The 23,146-nt window shown below is 36.7% G+C and overlaps 2 protein-coding genes across 2 annotated transcripts in view; one reads left to right on the top strand and one right to left on the bottom strand.

The window, feature by feature from the left end:
- The window catches only part of LOC126778832 (scavenger receptor class B member 1-like), a 42,905-nt gene extending 40,249 nt beyond the window's left edge, over positions 1 to 2,656 (top strand). The window contains exons 9-12 of the mRNA XM_050502533.1: positions 247 to 387; positions 1,071 to 1,189; positions 1,388 to 1,519; positions 1,996 to 2,656. Coding sequence (XP_050358490.1) covers positions 247 to 387; positions 1,071 to 1,189; positions 1,388 to 1,519; positions 1,996 to 2,259 — 656 coding nt within the window. The 3' untranslated portion in view covers positions 2,260 to 2,656. The remainder of the gene's footprint in view (positions 1 to 246; positions 388 to 1,070; positions 1,190 to 1,387; positions 1,520 to 1,995) is intronic.
- Positions 2,657 to 5,301: 2,645 nt separating this feature from the next.
- Positions 5,302 to 22,804, bottom strand: LOC126778795 (uncharacterized). The gene is made up of 15 exons (XM_050502465.1): positions 22,573 to 22,804; positions 21,210 to 21,969; positions 20,398 to 20,495; positions 19,510 to 19,645; positions 18,736 to 18,870; positions 17,571 to 17,659; positions 15,568 to 16,320; positions 15,097 to 15,238; positions 14,445 to 14,524; positions 14,219 to 14,369; positions 12,675 to 12,766; positions 8,012 to 8,568; positions 7,282 to 7,401; positions 6,749 to 6,844; positions 5,302 to 6,256 (listed from the first exon to the last, which is right to left on the bottom strand). The coding sequence occupies exons 1-15, from the start codon at positions 22,693 to 22,695 to the stop codon at positions 6,118 to 6,120; spliced, it is 3,471 nt and encodes a 1,156-aa protein (XP_050358422.1). The 5' UTR covers positions 22,696 to 22,804; the 3' UTR covers positions 5,302 to 6,117.
- Positions 22,805 to 23,146: the final 342 nt, after the last annotated feature.

The following is a 23,146-nucleotide window of genomic DNA, read 5'->3' as shown; positions in this document are numbered from 1 at the left end:
CAATAATCTCTTCTATGTAATTCAAATATAACAAACTATAGCGCGATTTAACTTACTACTAACGCCATCTATTATCACAAAAAACTATTAACATACAATAAAAAAAATCTCATTATAATAGAAGCACCTTGACATAGGTGATGCGAGATTTGAAGTATTATTTTAAGAAACAAACGACATGAGCCATTTGCTAATCTGCCAAACTGTATTAAATTTAAAAAAAAAAACTTTGTTTTTTTATTGCAGGGGAAGAAGTAATGAACGGTGTGAAAGTTTATAGGTATGAACTTCCGGAGAACGTGTTTGATCGAGTCAACGGGACAGACTGTTACGCATCAGATGTTCCGCTACCTGACGGGGTCAGCGATGCATCTAAATGTTTTTCAGGTAATCTTTGAGAAATATACATATAATCATACATATTTACTTGGATGTAGGGCTTTTTAAAACCCGTCTGGGTAGAGGTACAGTTTTAATCAAAGACATGATGCTACCCCCTCTTGAGGAAAAGGTTTGAGAGAGTTGGATCCTCCTGGCTGGCCTAGGCCAGTCGAGGTACGGGCCTCGGGGTTGCCCCCTTTACCCGGGCTAATCCTCCTCAACAGTTTTAACTGTCGCGTCTTTTTTTTTTGGCCCAAGGGGCCAGGGTTTGTTTGGTTTCAACTTTTAATTCATTCATTCGTCACGTACAAATTAACTAACCATGTTTAAAAACAAGGAATAATAATAATAATATCATGTTACATTATTCACACACCGCCATCTGGTCCCAAACTAAACAGAGCTTGTGCTATGGAAACCACACAACTGATATACTACATATAACACTTTTCTTTTGTAAAAACTCAGGACAATGCGCACAAATGTCTGTCCTGGGTGGGAATCGAACCCACAACCTTCGGCGTAAAAGGCAAGTCTACCAACCGCACCAACCGGCTCGTCAATTATTTACGTATTAATTATAATATCTTATGAAAGATATTCGGATGAGATCATGACAATTTTTAGTACTTTTTTATAATTTTGACAAACTCTTAACAATATTATAAGGTGCATTATAATTATTTCAGATTTCCCAATGGTGGCGTCCTACCCCCACTTCTACACCGGATCACCCCCTAAAGACAAATATGTCACAGGATTGAAACCAGACCCGGCAAAACACAGTTCATATGCTTATATTGAACCGGTAAATTTTTTCGTATATAATAAATTTAATTAAACAAATAATATGTACATTAGTTGTTACATACCATTGCTATAATGTAAAATAAATTTAAAAAAGAACTAAATTTTATAAGTATAACATTGATAGTAAAATGAAAAAAAAAAAACACTAAATGGATTTTATTACTGTTTTACATATTCTGTACTTTTTTTTTTTTAGGTAACCGGTATCCCGTTTAAGGCTGTAGCTAGAATGCAGTGTAATTTACAGATACACAATTTGTCTAGTTTTTATTCACCAGAACTCGATAAATTCTCCAATATCATTTTACCTATAGGATGGATTGAGTATGTAAGTTTTTTTTAACCGTCTGTATGTATGATTTCTTGTGCTCTGTAAGTGAACTGACAGTTCATCCTTTGAATCTATCATATTTTGGAGATATGTGCTTCCTAATGTTCAAGAAATAAATTTCTCTTCAAGCATATCGTTTTATTAAATATTATAAAATTTACTTAAAGCTATTTACATATACCGGTCGGCAGGACCGGAACTACTGTAATTATTTTGTTTGTCAAATGATACTTTATAATGTGATTTGTCTCGTAATTATTTTTTAAATTAATTATTTATGGCATCAGTACTTTGCATATATTTTTTAAAATTTATAAACGATTAAAAAAAAGTTTCATAATTTTGCGAAATTGTAAAATTTACCTGTCATTACATATAAATATTATGTTACAAAATCTTTAATAGATAAGACTTTATATTTTATATTTACTTACATTTTAAGCTATTTTTAAAATGTCACTTTTATTTTTCAGAATCAGGAAGGCCTTCCTACTTACGTCTTGAACATGGTATACTTTATGTTGGTCATCCTACCTCCGCTGTCAACTGTCATATTCACTGTGACATTAATTTTAGGGACTTACCTCATAATAAAACAAATTTATCGAGGTAGAGTGAGAAAGGAGACGTTACCGTCTATTTTCCAATATAAAAAAACAATTGTAGATAATTTAGAACATAATAAAATACTCTCATACGAAAGAGAAACATTTTTAAGTAAAGCTACGAAAAGTTAAGTTTCCGCCACATAGCTTAATAACATAATTGGCTAAATAAACAAAAGACGCACGTAGACGTAAATTCTGGACGCACACACGCCTAGAAATATAATAATTCATTCTACATCTTTGTTCACGTATTTTGTAGTAAGAATATTTCATTAGGACTTATAAATAAAAAAAAAAATTGAATTTTTAAGCGCTCTAGGATTTTTTTTATCTATTATTTCAAAGGCCAACGTGTTACACTACACCGGCTGAAAATTTACTATCTATATTTATAAACAAAGTTTTAGCGGACAATTTCCTGAAAACATAAATACTAATAGTTTATTTGATAAGCCAACGAAAACTTACGTTTTTAATTTATTTTCTTTATTAAATTTACATGAATTCACAAGTCTTAGCTACGAATACTTAAAATGTCAAATATGTGAAATTATAATAATGAATAATGAGTAGTAAAAAAGTTTTAAATTTCACGTAAATAGCTAGTGCATAAGTGATTTATCAAATATTAATAAAATAGATAAAAAGATTTTAATTAAGATAGTTTTAAATTAAGACTGAATTTGTATCGCATCAAAGAGTTATATAAGTAAGTAAAGGTGAGAGTATTTTGGGGACTTTTTATTATATATAGAACAGGGTTTATGTTTCATTTATATTATTTACATGTATTTTTATATACTAGGACAAATTATCTTTTTGTAGGCTATATATAAATTTGACAATTATTTGACAGCTGTCATTTATGTAATTGTTTATTCTAATTTTTAAGTGACATAAGTGCCAAACCTCTTGTACTAAATCTATAAACTGATCCTTTTACACATGCAGCGTTCAAATCCGTTTTATACTGGCATTAACTTACTATTGATGCGTTCCTTTTTAAGATTTAGTAACATTTATGTTTACAAAGTTACTTTGAAAAATATTAACACATTTTTTATATCACGCGATGAGTGTGTTAATAATAATTTTTTGCATCAATTTAATCGAAATATTAATTTTATTCTTACATGTGGAATTACTACACGTCCAGATAATCATCATAAAATTATATTTTTTTCAATTTATAAATTACTGTATAAGTTTAATCGCCGATTACCATAGCCGTAAGCATCTTGTAAGCTTACTAGGCTAAAAAGCGATAAAGACGCCTCTACCTTTTGTGTTGCATTTCTTGTATCTCTTTTTTTTATGTATCTACGTCAGTTGAGCGCCATAGTATTCTGCCAATGTCACGTATAAAAGAAATAACACATGAGATCAATCGGTTTCAAATTTTGAAGTTGATTCTTTCTTAACATTTTTTAAATTGTATAATATGGAGTACAAATAAATAATCCTGGTGTGTTAAAGATTTATATAAAATATATTGAAAATTTGATATCTATTTAAAGAAAAATTAATTTTTGAAGTTATGCAAGGTCATATTTGATTGAATTTAATTCTGACGTCAAATTGTTTTTTTCCCATCTGTAATGTGCATGAGACTTATTTTCATTATTATTAATAAAAATCGATTGTTCCTATCATTTATATTATTTGTAAACTATTATATTATATTTAAGTGAAATAAAGTAATTAAGAAAGCTTGTCTATTTTTTCTTGCATCGCCGATCGGCCCCCAAATTTGGGAACATAAAGGTTTTATTCCTTTTTCAGTACACTGGCTCACTTTGTTTGGGTTTACCTGGGCGTACTGTACTGTGGCACTTTTAGAATAAATTACCGGATAAATACTGCTTATCAGATAGTTCTATAGTTTTTTCCAGACTAAATACGCCAAATCTTATTTAGTATTTACAGAAATAAATAATTATAGCGAGATTCAAAAGACAAATTTAAGATTTACTGGTGGTAAGGCTTTGTGCAAGCTCGTCTGGGTAGGTACCACCCACTCATCAGATATTCTACCGCAAAACAGCAATACTTGATATTGTTGTGTACCGGTTTGAATGTAAGCGATGGTTAACATTTCTTACAATGTCAATGTCTATGGGCGTTGGTGACGAGTCCACCTATGCAATAAATAAAAAACGACTAGCGCCATCTAGTAACTAAAAGAAAACTTAAAATAACAACGGAACACACCAATACCAAGCATTGCTATTTGGATAAGAATAAGTGACGAGTGGGTGGTTCTACCCAGTTCTGAAATACCTTATTAATTTTATGTAAATGAAACAATGATATATATTTAATATATTTATTAAAATCTATAAATCAAATTAACACAACAATGACTTAACAGTAATAACAATCAACGAAACAAAAATATATGTTTTCTAACAACAAATATAATAATGACTTAGAAATATGTCAAGTTTAATCACAGAATCGCTAAAACCTATAAAAAAAAAAACAAATTCAAAATCACTTTCATACTCATCACGGCCGATACATTTCCACTTAATTTTAGCCCCAAATCTTAAGGGAGGACAAACCGTCCCCGGTACCCTTTGTCCGTTTCTCTACCCTCACGTGTATGCATTCAATTGTAATCGATTGAGTAATTAAGAACAAATTAAAGGTTGCAACGTACATTTATTGTGAGCAATGAAAATAATGTATGTAATGTAAGCAATAAAAATGAAAATTTTCAATTTTTAATTGATATTTTTAATAATTAAAAAAAAAAAACAATTCTTAAGGTTTGCTTCGATTTTGAAAGTTAATTTTGTGACTAGCTTTCACAAGCTATGGAACACATGAAGTCATGAGCTTCATCATGTTAGTAGCTATAATTTTGTCTTGGTAGCCATATCCGATTCCAATGTCATGGATTAAAGACAAATAAACTGTGACCTCGAAATAACGTGACACCATTGGTCGAGATATCTATGGTATTCATAATGGATATTTGAAAAATTGCGTTTTGTATGTCGATGAAGTTGTTATCGGAACTTTGTATAAAATTAAAATAGGTATATATATGTAGTAGTATATATATATTAAGCAAGAACTGTTTGAAGTGAATAATATGTATATAATAGACATTAACTCATAAAATAGATAGCTCTGCGTTTTGATATTTACTATTTATTATTAAATACCGTAACAGCCTGTGAATGTCCCACTGCTGGGCTAAAGGCCTCCTCTCCTCTTTTTGAGGAGAAGGTTTGGAGCTTATTCCACCACGCTGCTCCAATGCGGGTTGGTAGAATTCACATGTGGCAGAACTTCAGTGAAATTAGACACATGCAGGTTTCCTCACGATGTTTTCCTTCACCGTAAAGCACGAGATGAATTATAATCACAAATTAAGCACATGAAAATTCTGTGGTGCTTGCTAGGGTTTGAACTCACGATCATCGGTTAAGATTCACGCGTTCTTACCACAGGGCCATCTCGGCTTTTTATTATTAAATAATTATAGATATTTTCATAACGGTTCTACATAGGGGGGCACTGCCCACCCAGACTTGGGCAATGCGTAATCTAATTAATGATTACGACTACAGTATGAAAGTAATAAAAAAAAATGAGTCGAGTAGGGTCCCAGAGCATCCGTGACCCTATTCAGAAAATTACTTTGTGATCGTGATTGATGATTACACATTGTAATCATTAACCAGTAATCTGATTACATATAGCCCAAGTCTGTATCCATGTTTATACCCAGCGCATATAATTAAAAAAAAAAAACCTTCAATAATAAAGTCACCATAGACAAAGATACATTTTAATATATAACTGTGTTATATAATATCTAGAAATGATACTATAATCGAAAATCCCGTTAATCATCGTCAAATATTGGTTCAACCAAATTTAATATAAAAATTGATTACAAATAATTATACTTATAATAAAGCGATTTTAATTTCACAAGAAATAATTTGATTACTATTCCAAATTTGTATGTATTCATTCAAATATATTAAAATGTGTTATATCGTTTTTACTGCTTAAAGAAACGTCACAGTCTTCGCTTGTTATTTTCATCATAATCTTCAGAGAACTTTCTAGAACTCGTGCCTGTTCCAGACATTTGGTAACCGTTTGTCTGAAAAGTGTATGAGTGCGTCACACTCGATAAAGATATTATCACATTTTATCTTAAAATATTGCTGGCAATGTAATTTTATGGAACATATCAAAGGAATCTCATTATTATTCATATCTTCGTATTTTTTTTTATAGAATAGGAAGGCGGACGAGCATATGGGCCACCTGATGGTAAGTCGTCACCAACGCCCATAGACATTGCCATTGTAAGAAATATTAACCATCGCTTACATCACCAATGCGCCACCAGAGAGAGAAACGCAATTGTTTACCATTGTCCACACACTGTAGCTGAATGAAGTGTAACCATGGGAACCAAGATGTTATATCCCTTGCACCTGTAGTTACACTGGCTCACTCACCCTTCAAACCGGGTCACAACAATACCAAGCATTGATGTTTTTAATAAGTTAACTAATCAACAGATATCAATCTTCCAGGATATCCCCAATTGGTCTTTTCTTTATTTCAAATTTAAAACTATATTTACCTGTATCTGGTCATCCGCTTATCCTCTATGACGTCAGTTCCGGCCTTTATGAACAAGGTTTTTAGTGTACTATCCGCCGACTCCCTCTCGATAATACTAAAAATATTCCACCATTATCATTGTTTTTTTATTAACAGTATGTAGGTAGTCTGTCAAATGGCCCGCCTGATGGTAAATAGTCAACCGCCCATAGACATTGTCGCTGTAAGAGATATTAAACATCCCTTACATCGCCAATGCAGTACCAACCTTGAGATTAAGATGCTATGTCCCTTGTAGTCACACTGTCTCACTCATCTTTCAAACAATTGATGTTTGGCGGTAGATTATCTGGTCAGTGGTACCTACCCAGACCTACCACCAAGTGGAGTTTGTTTACATTGTTTTAATTAAGCTTATAATTAATTAAATAACATAAGCGCTTTATGCAATAATTTTGAAATTATAATATCTCTGATTTTGCAAACAGTAGGCTACCTCCAATAATATTTAAAAAAACCCCTACAATAATATGATCGTTAATGAAAACTAACCTCTTCAACTTCTCGATGACGTCAGCGATGTGTGTGTGCGTCTGGTTCGCTTTATCTGCGAGTTTATTCTTTGTTTCATCAGACAATTCCTGACATTGCAACTCCGTAATGCATTTATCACTAAAAATATATTACATACTAGCTTTCACCCGCGTATTACAGGAATGGGGGGGGGCAGGTATTAGTTAAAAAAATAGCTTATGTTCATTCTTGAAATTCGAACTTGCTTCGTACGAAATTACATCAAAATCAGTTCAGTGGTTTAGCACTAAAAGCGTAACAGACATACCGAGTTACTTTCGCATTTATAATATTAGTACAAATTATTTAAATATACCTAAATGGTATGATCATTAATATACTCCTGCCCAATTTCTGATACCCTCAAGCGTGACTTGCAAACTGCGCACGACATATTATATTGCACATATATGTGCGCAAACACAAATGTACTCTATTCCCCCCCCCCCTCTCATATCACAATATGGTAAGCGGGACTAAGTTATACAATAACAATAGCAAAGGGAGGTTTAGATTTAGATTTTCTCTATTTCCTCTGACACAACCAAGGAGAGTTCACGCGCAGCACCAACGGCTTCCCGTGCTTTCCGAGGCACGAGTGTACACACTTCCAACTTCCTGACTCGTGACCAGACTATACCGAAACAGGATGGGCTTCATGAACGAAACCAGCATGATTATTGGTTTGGGCAAGATGAAAAATACTCACACAAAACTATAAATCAACTTAAGCGTTGAACTAAGTTCCGTCAGAAAACTCCTTATCAAACTACAAGCGTGTACTTCGTTTTCAAACCCACTGTCCACGGTTGAGTCATTTCTCGCATCATTAATTAATGAAAGGCTCTCTTTAATTTCTGTCATATCAAAATCATTATTTAAATGATCTAGAGTACCGCCATCATTATTCTTATTATCCTTAGATATTTCACTGTCTGACGATAGGGTTACTATTTCTGAATAATCAAGAATGTCTAGATGTAAGTGTGTTGCTTTATTGACTTTTTCTTCGGCTTCGTTTATTAGAATTTTATTTCTTATCACTTTTGGGCCATTTTTATCATTAAATGTATTCCTATGAAGTATTGGGTTTAATGGTGATTCTACGTCACTTTGTTGTTTAACTTTATCAATCCCATGTTCTTGTGATTTTAAATTATCTCTTGGGTTTTCGAACGATATTCGTTTGTGACTATCGATTTTGAACGTATTTAGATTTCTACCGGATGTCCGGTATATTTTCATGTGTGTATTTAATTCTTCATCCTGAAAGATAAATGTGTAATTATTTAATTTCATTGCTTACGATAAAAACAATGTGTGTTTCGTGTTTCTTTTTAAATATTTGGCAAATGGGTCACCAGATCCTAAGTTATCACGGTCGCCCATAGACATTGGTAAACCATAGACACTGATGGTACTCTACCAGAGCTACCTTTTAAAAAGTCCCCTTTAACGCAATCAATTTTAAACCAATAATTCGACTAGCTAATTCTAAGAGGTTAATCTCCAGGAGATCCCCAGTGGGGAACCGAGTTATATGGAATTGTTCTCCATGGGAACCCCTGCAAAAAGACAGGCGGCGGGATTTTTTCAACTGCCCTGACGTGATCAGCTCACCCTTTTTATCCGTGCAGTGACGGAGAAAGAATACATTTCACTGCCCCTCTCTTTCCCATGGGTATCGTAAGAGGCGACTAAGGGATATCTGAGCGACCATCTGCTCATCTGGTGGTAGGATGCTAACATCCGCCTGGCTTGTTACCACCGTAAGCATGGTGAAAAACTCGTGAAGTGGCTTGCAGCCGCGTTTCGAGGTCAGCCAGCGTACAGCCAGAGCCCGAGCGAGTATTGCCGCGATGGGTGTTGGTCCAATTGGAGACGGCTGTTGAACCAATGCCGGGGGAAACTGTATTGACCTGCCGGACAGGGAGACCCGAAGAAACGGCTATTCCGCTGGCCGCCCGTGGCATAGTACAGGGGCCCGAGCGTGCCTAACCAGCTCGTGAGGCTGCCCCACCAGGCCACGCATAATCTCGGGGTGGACCGTCGTGCCGGTTGGTGGGGTCCCGGCGGCCACTTCCGGGGGGGTTCGGGGGCCCTTCCGTCCGGCGGGTCAGTGTATTTTCCCTTTTGGCAACCACTTGGGGAAACACGCCTCCACGCTTTGCCCATCCCTATCGTGGCAATACATCGCTCGCTTCACGTCTCTTTTCCATTCTATTTTTCCCAAATGGCGCAACAAAACAGAAATAACGGTCGTACAGCGGTGCACACCCCCACCATACCCTCGCTGTTTGAGGTCGAGTTCTCTAACATCCGAGGACTCCACACTAACCTCAACGCTGTCCACCACCATCTCGAGACAGCACGGCCAGCAATGTTGTTTCTCACGGAGACACAAATACTCCGTCCTGTCGATACCAGCTACCTTAATTATCCCGGCTACACGCTTGAAGAATCCTTCAAAGCGAAAACCGGAGTATGCTTGTTCGTCAGGACGGATGTTTGCTGTCACCGACTGCGCTGCTTGGAGGACCCCTCCTTCCATGTTGGTGGTACGTGTGGACCTGGTTCGTCAGAGCCGAGTCTACGTGTGCCTCTACAGATCCCACAATGGTGACTTGGAGACAAGCCGATTATTTGACCATCTTAGTCGGGTGGCAGATGCTGCGCAGGAGCAATTTCCTAACGCGGAATTGGTGTTTTTGGGGGATTTTAATGCTCACCACGAATCCTGGTTGAAATCCCTCAAAACTGACCATGCTGGAAGGACTGCTCATGCTTTTGCTCTCACACATGACTTGACCCAACTGGTTGATCAGCCCACCAGGATCCCAGACATTGATGGGCAAGCACCTTCTCTACTGGACCTTCTGCTGACTTCTCACCCGGTGGAATATCAGGTTGTGGTTCAGGCCCCTCTTGGCTCTTCGGATCACAGTCTTATTTCTACCAGAGTGCCACAGGCCAAGCTGCCGCCACTAGCGGTATGCAAACGTCGCGTTTGGCACTATAAGTCGGCGGATTGGGACGGTATGCGCGATTACTATGCGTCGGTCCCTTGGAAGGAACGTTGCTTCAGTGGGAATGACCCGACAGCTAGTGCCGCTGCTGTTGCTGGCGGGATAATGCTGGGAATGGAATACTACATTCTTAGCTCAGATCTCGTCAGTAGGAGTACGCGTAACCGTTGGTTCACTCGTGAATGTGCCGATGCTGTATCATCTAAGCAGGCGGCATATCGCAAGTGGATCAACGGCTGTATTAGCGGGGCATCTAACATTGACTCACTGAAAGCAAACTATAATAAAAATTCCAAGTCCTATAGAAAGGCATACACGAGAGCGGATGCACAGCGCATTGTACAGATTGGTCATGACCTTGTTTCGCATCCTAGGGGCTCCCGTAGCTTCTGGCGTCGGACCAAGTCTGTGCAAAACAATTTTTGCCAACCTTCGCTGCCACCGCTCAGAAATCCGGACGGATCGCTAGCTCACAGTCCGCAAGAGCAAGCTGATCTCCTGGCTAAACTCTTTGCCGACAATTCCGTCATCGATGATTGTAGTGCACTGCCACCTACAATACCTGCATGTGGCCATACGATGCCTGACATTAAAATCAGGCAACGTGATGTGCGTGCGGAGCTGCAATCACTTGATGTACGGAAAGCTAGCGGTCCCGATGGAATACCAGCCATAGTGCTGAAGAAGTGCGCAGCGGAGCTGTCTCCTGTGTTAACGCGCCTGTTCCAACTTTCTCTCTCTTCGGGAAGTATGCCGGAGGCTTGGAGAAGAGCTAATGTGCAAGCGGTTCCCAAAAAAGGGGATCGGTCTGACCCGGTAAATTATCGGCCAATAGCTATCCTCAGTACTTTGTAAGGTGATGGAACGGATTTTAAACAACCAACTGATCCATTACCTAGAAGATCACTGTCTAATTAATGATCGTCAGTACAGGTTTCGACCAAAACGGTCCACAGGTGATCTTCTAGCGTACGTAACACACCTCTGGGGTGAAGCTATCGACAAGCATGGAGAATCGTTGGCCGTCAGCCTCGATATCTCCAAGGCTTTCGACAGGGTCTGGCACAGAAGTCTTCTCTCCAACCTACCGGCATATGGTCTGCCTGCTCAGCTATGCACCTGGATTGCCAGCTTCCTACACAAGCGTAGCCTTCGTGTTTTAGTAGATGGTTGCGCTTCACAATTCTATGTAGTGAATGCTGGGGTCTCTTCCATCTCCCACACTCTTTCTTTTGCATATCAATTATATGCTCTCCCTTGGGAACATACATTGCTATGCAGATGATAGTACAGTGCATGGTGGATACCACGGACGCGCAGTGGCTGGGCGGGCGGAAACTGAGGAGAGGCGGGTGAATCTTATCATTGAACTCGATAGGACGTTAGAGCTCATCGCCAAATGGGGCTCTGATAATCTTGTTGAGTTTAATGCCAAGAAAACACAGGTATGCGCTCTCACGGCGAAAAAGTCAACATTTTCCCCTCTTCCCTCCCTCTGTGGTACTCCGCTGGTGATGCAAAGCAAAATCGCCATGCTGGGGATTGACGTTCGCTGCGACCTTAGTCCAAGGGATTACATCGAGGCTGTTATAAAAACAGCTTCACGGAAACTCGGAGTTCTGAACAAGGTGCGGCGCTTTTTCACGCCACAACAACTGTGCCTGCTGTACAAAACACAGGTACGGTCTTGCGTGGAATATTGCTCGCACCTTTGGGATGGCTCCGCTAAGTACCTACTTGAGGCCTTGGACCGGTTGCAGCGACGTGCCGTACGCATTATTGGCGACGTAAAGGTCACAAACACCCTTGAACCTTTACAATTGCGTCGTGAGATAGCAGCACTGAGCGCTTTCTATCGTCTGTATCACGGCGAGTGCTCTGAGGAATTATTCTCTCTAATTCCTGCTTCCCCCTTCCTTCTTAAGTCCACGCGAGCTGGTTCTCGATGTCACCGCCTTACTGTGACATCAATTCCATCGCGAACAAAGAAATTTGGCAACTCCTTTCTTTGTCGCACTTCCAAAAAATGGAATTCCTTACCAGCTCACGTGTTCCCCTCCTCTTACAACCCGGGTTCCTTCAAACGAGGCGTGAAGAGGCATCTTGCGGGCCGGTAGGGCGATGGCGGCTAGTGCAGAACGTTTTTCCCGTCTGTACTGGCCGTCGTCGCGTTTGGACTCTACTACCACTTACCATCAGGTGGAGTAGAGTCATTTGCCCTCCCGGCAAATATAAAAAAAAAAAACCCTTTAGGGCCCCTAACTCATATCTAGTGCGTACGACAGTTCAAGGCGATCCCGGTTACCGTATTCAACTTTAATATTAACAAATTAAAAAAAAACTAACCTCAGTATTTTCTTTTTCGACTTCAACATAGTTTTTCCATTCAACGAAATGTTTTTTCAAATAATTTACAATATAGCTTCGCTTTTTGACAACTGAAATGAATATGGTATTATTATAACTGCATTTTAATTCTGGAAACAGGTATCCCCCCTTTTCGAGGAGAAGGTTTAGGGTTTATTGCGTGACGGTGCTTCAACGCTTGTTGGTGGATACGTATGGCAGATTTATAAGCACGTGCAGGTTTCCTCACGGTGTCCAACAAATTGCATTGCAGCTCCATCTTCCCATAACCTCCAAACGTCTTAAGATACCACTCTTAAACAGATGATAAGGTTCTGCCCAGCACTGGGCTGGCATTGTTATTTATTATTAATTAAGCCTTTATTGCACACAATTTACAAACATTATATAAAAGAATAAGTAGTACATATAATATGTAAAGGCGAAAAAGAAAGATTTTTTGAAGCAGGAACATTAATCGGGCGTAGTTTACAATCCGTAACAGCCTGTGAATGTCCCACTGCTGGGCTAAAGGCCTCTTCTCCTCTTTTTGAGGAGAAGGTTTGGAGCTTATTCCACCACGCTGCTCCAATGCGAGTTGGTAGAATTCACATGTGGCAGAATTTCAGTGAAATTAGACACATGCAGGTTTCCTCACGATGTTTTCCTTCACCGTAAAGCACGAGATGAATTATAATCACAAATTGAGCACATGAAAATTCAGTGGTGCTTGCCCGGGTCTGAACCCACGATCATCGGTTAAGATTCACGCGCTCTTACCACAGGGCCATCTCGGCTTCTAGTTAGTTCTTAGTTTACAATCGACTTAATTAAAATTTATTAAATACTTAGAAATTACTAATTATTATTATTGTTAATGTTGCGCTGTTTATTTAATTATCTATAAATATATCTAGATAATTAATAATAAAATGGTCGTCCGCTTATATAAATATATATAAGCGGAAGACCACTCTTGATTGACTTAAAATTTGTCACAGTTACTCATTCCCCGACGTAGACGCTCACTAAGAACGGAATCTACGCAAAACCTATCCGAAATACATTTTTCTTCTTATAAAAATATTTCAGATATTCTACCGCAAAACAGCAGTACTTGGTATTGTTACGGTTTGAAGGTTGAGTGAGCCATTGTAATTACAGGGGAAAAAAATTACAGGCTTTTTTTTTTAAAAAGCTAGAATATCTTGGTGGTAGGGTCTTGTGCAAATATGTGTACTTACCACCCACTCTTCATATGTATATTCTGCGGCCAATCAGTAATGCTTAGTATTGTTGTGTTCCGGTTTGTGATGAGTGAGCCAGTGTAACTACAGGCACAAGGGACGTAACATCTTAGTTCCCAAGGTTAGTGGGGCATTGGCGATGTGAGCGATGGTTAACATTTCTTACAATGCCAATGTCTATGGGCGTTGGTGACTTACCATCAGGTGGCCCATATGGTCGTCCGCCTTCCTATTCTATATAAAAAAACCCGAGCGAAGCCGGAACGAATAGCTAGTTTGTATATAAAAGTCACTTACAGTTACGTCTAAGCACACGCGTGTCCTCATCGCTTCTCCGTAATGGCGTTTCAATTGTTTCGAATTCTTCAAAATACTTTGAATTTTCAATACTTTCTAACAATTTCACTAAAAAACCTTCTATTTCTGAGAAATCTTCTGATAGTATGTTCTAGAAAAATGGGTTTTTTTTTGGTGACAAATTTATCTTCGAAAATATTATTGACATGTGACATTGAAACCTTACCTTAAGGGCTTCGATCAACAAGAAACCGCATTCTAACATTTTCATAAAATCACTCAGCTCCGTATACGTTTTATTAAAATCTTAAAATAAAAATAGAAAACATTTAATAAAATTATTAAAACGTTTACAATATGGGACAAAAAGTCACGTGAAAATTTGTCAGGCCGGTTTTCGTGGTTGGTAGATGCTTGCCTTTCACGCCGAAGGTTGTGGGTTCGATTCCCACCCAGGACAGACATTTGTGTGCATGAACATCTGTTTGTCCTGAGTCTGGGTGTAATTATCTATATAAGTATGTATTTACAAAAGAAAAGTAGCATATGTAGTACATCAGTTGTGTGGTTTAAATAGTACGAGCTCTGCTTTGGGATCAGATGGCCGTGTGTTAATAATGTCCCAGGATATTATAAATTGGTTACCAGCCATAGACATAGACCCTACCTTGGGAACTAAGATGTTATGTCCCTTGTGCATGTAGTTACACTGGCTCACTCACCCTTCAAACCGGAACACGACAATACTAAGCATTACTGATTGGTCGCAGAATATACATATGAAGAGTGGGTGGTAAGTACACAAATTTGCACAAGACCCTCTAGCTAGCTCCACCAAGATCTTCTAGCTTTTTAAAAAACGAATCATTTGAACCCACCTTTCGTTGTAAAAAGTCGGTTAAATGTTAACATCTTTTCAATGATTGATCTAACCGCTTTACTGTGAGAATATATTCCCTTCAAGAATTCCAAACCCTCGTTTAAAAAATAAGGCATATCACTTTCATCGTTCAAATGTATCTGCAATAAAAGAAAAACATAGAAAAATGATTCATTTTAAACTGATTTTAAAAAAAGGAGGCTCGCTGGTAAGTCTACCGTCGATACGCACAAAAGTGTGGGGGGTGTCTAGTGGAAAAGTGCGATATCACTTATCCCTTGAGGAGAAGCGTTCACATCCAGGGTCGAACCAATACAATGTTACTGTGTTAGAAAGCACGTAAAGCCGCTGGATCCTGAACTCTCTCCGGTGTTTTCGGATTGCATCCCATCGGATTATAAGAGTTAGGTAAGAGCGCACTTGCGCATTTGGCTGATCTCTCTCGAGATTGGCCTACATCAATACGTACCTGCAGGACTTTATGAACAAACTCTTCCATGATCTGCACGTAACAGCAAATCCACTCATCATATCTCTCGATGATATTCTTTCTGACGTCTTCATCTTCAATCAAATTTTGCTCATCACCTAAATTGTCCATTGATGCAACTGGCCGATTATATTTTTCATAATTCATATAATTATCTGTGGACTTTGAATTCTGGCGTAAATCTTTATTATCTTCAAGATTTAAAGTGAATTTCGACAAATAATTTCGTTTTCTTTGATTGATTTCAATTCGATATTCGATATCGTTCGATTTGTCTGTCTGATTCGTTTTAGGGTCATTTCTCGATTTTTCTATTTCATTATTTATATATATAGAATTATTTTTATTAGTCAATTTTTCGACAATTATTTTTAATTTTTCTATACGTTTACATACGTCTGTCGAATTATTTTCTGTATTTACATTATCTGTTGTATCACATATATGTCGAAAATCATCTTTTAAATGTCCATTTGTCTGATTAGCAGGATTCATATCAATATGCTTATTATACATAAATTGACTTATTTTAAGTCTACTTTCTAGATTACTCTTGCTTAAGACATAAGGATCAAAATTGTTTATATTTTGTAGATTATTTTTAAATTCTGTATTATTTCCAGTTGATTCTCTGGCATTTGTTAAATAATTTTTAATATCGTCAAACGAATAAACATCGATTCCATACATTTTCGCTACTTTTTCTAATTCGAAATTTTTCGTTATAAATACCTGAAAAATAATCGTACTTATACATACAAGAAAACTAATTTCACGCTTGTCATATGAAGATTGAATTTAAGCGGTTGAAACTGTGAAGCGCGGTACTTATATAATAATATTAAACCTCCGAAACTCGCTTTATCTTCGGGTATAAGTTTTATGTATTTTAGTTTAGTAATTTGTTCAATTAGACATTACGAAAAAAAGACTTCTAGTTTATTAGTATAAATTTATTCATGCAAAAGTTTTTTTATTCCATAGTCAGATTCTATTTCATTCAATGTAGAACCGGTTCCCTTAACCGGATAAAGTGTTTATAAGTAGTTAAGTGGAATAGTTTTGTATTATAAATAAATATATGTTAATCAAGAACTGTTTGCAGTGTACAATACAGCAGAGTTATTAAATCTATGGTTTGTTTATATTTACTCCTTGTAATGAAATCTGCCAAGCGGTAAGAACGCGTGAATCTTAACCGATGATCGTTGGTTCCAACCCGGGCAAGCACCACTGAATTTTCATGTGCTTAATTTGGGATTACAATTCATCTCGTGCTTGACGGTGTCCTTAAGGAAAACATCATGAGGAAACTTGCACGTGTCTAATTTAACTGAAATTCTGCCACATGTGTATTCCATCAACCCGAATTGGAGCAGCGTTGTGGAATAAGCTCCAAAACCTTCTCCTCAAAAAGGGAGAGGGGGCTAAGCCCAGCATTGGGACATTCACAGGCTGTTTCTGTTAATGAAATTTATACTAATAATTTAAATGCGAAAGCAACTCTGTTTGTCCAGCTTTCACGGTTGGGAACACTGAACCGATTTTGATGAAATTTGGTATAAAGCAAGCTTGAAACCTGAGAAAGGACATAGGGTACATTTTTATAACAACCCCTCCCTTCCTTACCTACCATACGGGCGCACTTCACTGGAGGCTATCTGTTATTAACATTGTTATTTTTTTATATAATAGGAATGCGGGCGAGCATATGGGCCACCTGATGGTAAGTGGTCACCAATGCCCATAGACATTGGCATTGTAAGAAATGTTAACCATCGCTTACATCACCAATGCGCCACCAAACTTGGGAACTAAGATGTTATGTCCCTTGTGCCCGTAATTACACTGGCTCACTCACCCTCCAAACCGGAACACAACCATACCAAGTACTGCTGTTTTGCGGTAGAATATCTCCAGTTAATTAATGTAAATCGATGTATATGGTTTATATATTTTGTTATGTCATTTTATTTACTTACTATCTGGATGTCTTCGTCCATAACCTGCAAACAGCACTTGACTATATCATCCATAAGTGATGAGCCATCTTCTATTTCAACTATTTGTACTGTAAGATAAAAATATATATATGTCGTCGTTTACGAATAATTAGTAATTAAGTTGTTGTAACGCTGGGGTGTGACCGCCGTGACGTAACGAGTCACGTGATCGGAATCGTTTGGAGGGGTAACTGTCACATTTTAAAGGTTGGAGAGCTCAATTCATTACAGAGAGCGATACAGTTCGGACCTACCAAACGGGACCGTTGGTTCACGCGACTCCGATAGTTATAATATACCTACTTTGTGTGGTGGGAACGCGTGAATCTTAACCGATGAACGTGGGTTCAAACCCGGGCAAGCACCTCTGAATTTTTCATGTGTTTAATTACTGTTTATAATTCATCTCGTGCTTTTCGTTGTTTTATTTTTTTTGTATAAGTGAAATGTTGTTTTTGTAATAAAATGAGTTTTGAGCAATGTGTGTTTTATTCAAATAGTGCAGTGTTGACAATCCTTGTACAAGTTCTTGTAAAAATCTACTCGAAAAAAGTCGATTTTATTTCTAGTTAAAACCGTAGTCGGCTTATTAAAACTAATCTCGGGAGTTATATTTACCCAAAAAGTATAAAGATTTCACCCCCATAGAGGGTATTACTTAATCTTATTTCTGGCGAAAGAGCTGAAAATAATGAACCACCTGATTAAGTAGGTGGTCACCACCATCATAAACATTAGCACTGTGAGAGAAATCAACCAATCCTAACATCGCCGACGCGGCACCAACCTTGGGAACTTAGACGTTACGTCCCTCGTGCCTGTTAAACTTCACTCAGCCTTCAAACCGGAACCCAATAATACTGAGTACTGCTGTTTCAATCAACAGCCAATCGTTGTCCACTGCTGAACATAGGCCTCTCCCAAGGTGCGCCAAAGCTCCCTGTCCTCCGCCTTCCGCATCCAGTTGGTGCCCGCCACCTTCTTAAGGTCGTCGGTCCACCTGGCTGGAGGGCGCCCTACGCTGCGAATCTATAAAATACGCGAATCGGTAAGCGCAGCGTAGGGCGCCCTCCAGCCAGGTGGACTGCTGTTTGGTGGTAGATTATCTGATGAGTGGGTACGTATTTTTTTTTTGGGATGTTACCCTGTCTCGAAGTCACCAGATACCGATAGACCCGGCGAGCAAATATCACACGGTCACGGCCACCGTGCTCGCCTCTACCCAACGACTCTGTGTATTGCACCATGGAATAAGGTATTAATAACTTGCAGAGAACATCTGTAATACCAAAAAATACATACATATACAGTTTTTGACTTATGAATACGATTAAGGAGTAAAGTTAAACAAACGACGAGCGTTTGGCGTGGTCGGTAGATACTTGCCTTTTCACGCCGAAGGTTGTGGCTTCGATTCCCACCCAGGACAGACATTTGTGTGCATGAACATGTTTGTCCTGAGTCTGGGTGTAATTATCTATATAAGTATGTATTTACAAAAGAAAAGTAGTATATGTAGTATATCAGTTGTCTGGTTTCCATAGCACAAGCTCTGTACAAGCTTAATTTGGGATCAGATGGCCGTGTGTGAAAAATGTCCCAGGATATAAACTTTAGATTTATATATTCTATGCGATATATAGCTCTGCTATATAATGTACTATTAACAGTTTTTGTGTTTTTAATTCATCTCGTGCTTGAGACGGTGAAGGAAAACATCGTGAGGAAACCAAATTTCACTGAAATTCTGCCACATGTGTATTCCACAAACCCGCATTGCAGCAGCGTGGTGCAATAAGCTCCAAAACCTTCTCCTCAAAAAAAAGAGGAAGCCTTGGCTCAGCAGTGGGACATTAACAGGCTGTTACTGTACTGTATATAACGTTATATTATATAAAAAGCGTTCAAATTAACTAACCTTCATTTATATAATCCATTATAAAATTAAAGTCATTCATCAGAATATCTTCATCCACAATTATATACCATATGTCATTAACATCTTTGTTTAAATCTTTTAATGATTTAATCGGTATTCGTGTTTTTGGTATCTCCTAAAACAAGGCTTAAAGTTTAATCAGCTAACATTTTAAAGCTTGGTGTATTGTCTAGGTGATTGATGTCAAATAAATTATGAAAGAAGGAAAAGAGTAGACACAAGCTTCTCTCTTTCTGAGATTATTGATTTGACATACGAAAGAAGAAGTAAATAACAAACAAATTAATATCGAACGGTCAAGTGGTAAATGAAACTAATATTGTTATATGGTTATTGTTCTACAGTATACATAAGTACTTGCCTTGTTGGTCTAGTGGCTAGATATAAGGCCGCAGATGCGAAAATCCTGGGTTCAAACCCCAAGAGGGGGCAGCCGGTATTGAAACGCAACACTCCTAAATATTGCTGTTTAGTAAAATAAGTGGTGAATGGGTGGTACTGCCGAGCTTGCACAATAATTTTCAAATTCTCAACAGCAACCTCGGTATGAAAGCCTGTCATTCTTTCTCTGACCGTATCGAGTATCCGTCCCATCAAATAATGGGATAGAAATAGAGAGTGCATCTATTTGTTAACACTCTATGACACATAATTTATATATATATATATATGTATATATTTACATAAATTATGTGCCAACGAGAAAGATAGAGATACTATTTCAACCCCCACGAGATCAGTAAGGATTATCTTTAAGAAAAAATAATCCACCAATAACAACGTTCTCAGTATGGATTGGCGTAACACCTTAGCATCGGCTAAGTCTAAAGAATTACAAGAATATTTAAAGATAAAGTTTAAGCTCACCTCATTACCATCAGCTAAGTGTGAAGAGCCATCATCATCATTATTATCAAGATTAAATTTCACTCTTTTGTTCGGCGGCTCTTTCAATAAATTGTTCTCTGATAAAAAGAGACAAAAATTATACTACCATTAAACAGTAGTACTTCGTTTTGTGTTGGAGCTTGGACGACTTCCTTAGTGGTAGGGTTTGCTGAAAGCCTGTCTGGGACCACCCGCTCATCGCATATTCTACCGCCAAACAGCAAAACTTACTATTGTTGCTCTACTAACTCACTCACTTCTAATACCGGAATACAACAATACCAAGCTATTTAGCGGTAAATTATATGATGAGTGGGTGGTACCTACGCAGGTGGGCTTGGGTACCACCAAGTGGAATTGAATAATTGTTGTTGTTTGTGATGATTAACATAATTGTACTGCAAGTTTTTAATAAATCACAAATAACTCTGTATATTATAAATATTCCAATTTATAATACACAAATGTATTTAAAACTTTTAAAACAAAACACATATACAAAATAAAAAATAACATTGTTCAAGTAGGACCTTAAAATTAAATTCAATTTAAAACAGCCACCCATTCTGAATATAAATCCTATATATGAAAATCTGAATACACAATATTTCTTTAAATAAAGCCAAGTGCCGTCCCAAATATATTCAAATTAAAAAAACACACACATAGACAGACATAGGTTTAAATTTTAAAAACCTTTACATGCAATAGTAGTTTATAAGCTGATGAATTTAATGAAATGGTATTAATAATGAAAAAAATATAACCTTGCTTTTTATTTTCATACATACCAATTGATGTTCTTCTTTTCATTTGTAAAAAAAATCGTAAATCATTCGGCTCTAATTCTTGATTAGAACCTGGTGTTGGATTTTTTATTGCATTTTCAACCTTATGTTGAGCATTTAGGTTTGTGTTTTCAATTAAGTCGAATGAAGAATTAAGATTCGTTAAAAATGAGAGTTGATATTTGCAATGTCTGTCCGGGAATGTTCTTTGTCTTTTAAGTTGTGGCTCTTTTAACACAAATTTTAAGTGATCGCGTTTTCTATTAACCATTGAATTTGTTATTTTATCTGATTTGAATGTATTTGAATTGAACATTTCTGTATTGCACCAATTTTTCAATGGTGTCGACGATCGAAATCTCATACCACTTGCACAATCTTCGTTTATATTAGTATTAGGAGTCATACTGGTTTTAGAGTTTGCAGATGGAGTGAAACGTTGCGACAATGGAATAGCGCATGTTTGGACAAACGTATCTCTATCTGATTCAGGCGTTTGTGTATTTCGGTCCGATGTCTGTTTCTTAAATTCTGACAAGTTTCCTGTACAATTTGGCAGCTGGATTGTCCAAGTGATGTTCGGGACATTTGATATGTATTTAGGTAATGTCATATCACCAGATAAATGTATATGTTGCGATTCGTTTACAAGACAATTTCTAGGACAACAAATATTTGACATAGGATTTTCTTTAGGCGGGCTAACTGGTTTAAGATATTCATAACTCTTATTAATTTCTTTATCATTTTTTGGAACTTTATTCTGAAAACATTTTATAAATATTGAATAAAATATTAATAATCTGTATTGCATACACAAATATAGCAAGAAAAAAGAGGTTTTATCACTGACACAGTGACCTCTTCCAGACCATCAGGCAAACAATATATATATTAATTGCTCATACATAGACACAAATTAAGCAATATGTTAAGCAGTAAGTTATAAAAATAACTATTAAATTGAATTTAATTATAAACATATTGAGTATTAGTTACACTTTATAAATGGGTTACAATTGCTATATTTTTAATAAGTATCTCTTTTATTATCGCTACATTTAATGAAATAAAAATCAATTAATTTTATTTATATTAGACATTTGTTATATCAAAAGATGATGTATGTTAGAAATCAGATAAATTCATTGTCATGTCACATTGTGTCCTAAAATATTTACAATGATAATCAATAAACAGCTTTTTTGGTCTAGCGGCTTACAAGACTTAGCCTGGAAAGTTGGCTAGCCGCCATCATCATTATAATATCAACAAATAATCATAGTAAAACTATGAAAATAAAACGGATTGTTCTTCATTAACAAGTTCTAAATAAGACTTCGTATTATAAATAATATTTACATACCTCAGTTTCGATCTGACACCACACAGCTTCCCCAGTCCGCATATTGAAATGATAAAATTTTCCTGGGATACTTTTTGACGGACAAAATATCCAATCGCCGTTATCTTTCCTATTTATATTCATTTTTGCACTTTGATCGATTATTTTAAATTTTGTGGAAATGGGGCTTGTTATGTTTATACAATCGCCATTTATATTAACAGTTATTAAAATGTAATGTTTTAGACGTGACGTCAGCTTTTGTTTGTTTGAAGTTAAAAGTTTTACTAACACCCGCGAAAACTGAGCTATTATTTATTTAGTCACTAATTATCATACAGAATAAAAATGTTCGATTTTAAAATAATACGTCTAAAAACACGTATAATTTAATCTTAGTGATTAATTAATTCTGAATAATTAATTATAAAACTTCCTAATATTAAGTCATTTCTTAAAACAAGTCTCGATTTTTGTGAATTAAAATAATAATGACAAAAATCATTGTTTTGATTTTTTTATTATCTTCGATTACATTTTTTTTATAAGATACAGAATTACGATTATTTTAGTCATTGATTGTTATGATTATGCT

This window comes from Nymphalis io, chromosome 27, assembly GCF_905147045.1.
Source record: "Nymphalis io chromosome 27, ilAglIoxx1.1, whole genome shotgun sequence".
In the NCBI taxonomy this organism is placed as follows: domain Eukaryota; kingdom Metazoa; phylum Arthropoda; class Insecta; order Lepidoptera; family Nymphalidae; genus Nymphalis; species Nymphalis io.
Note: the sequence above shows the minus strand (reverse complement) of the source record. Positions and strands in the feature narration are given on the sequence as shown.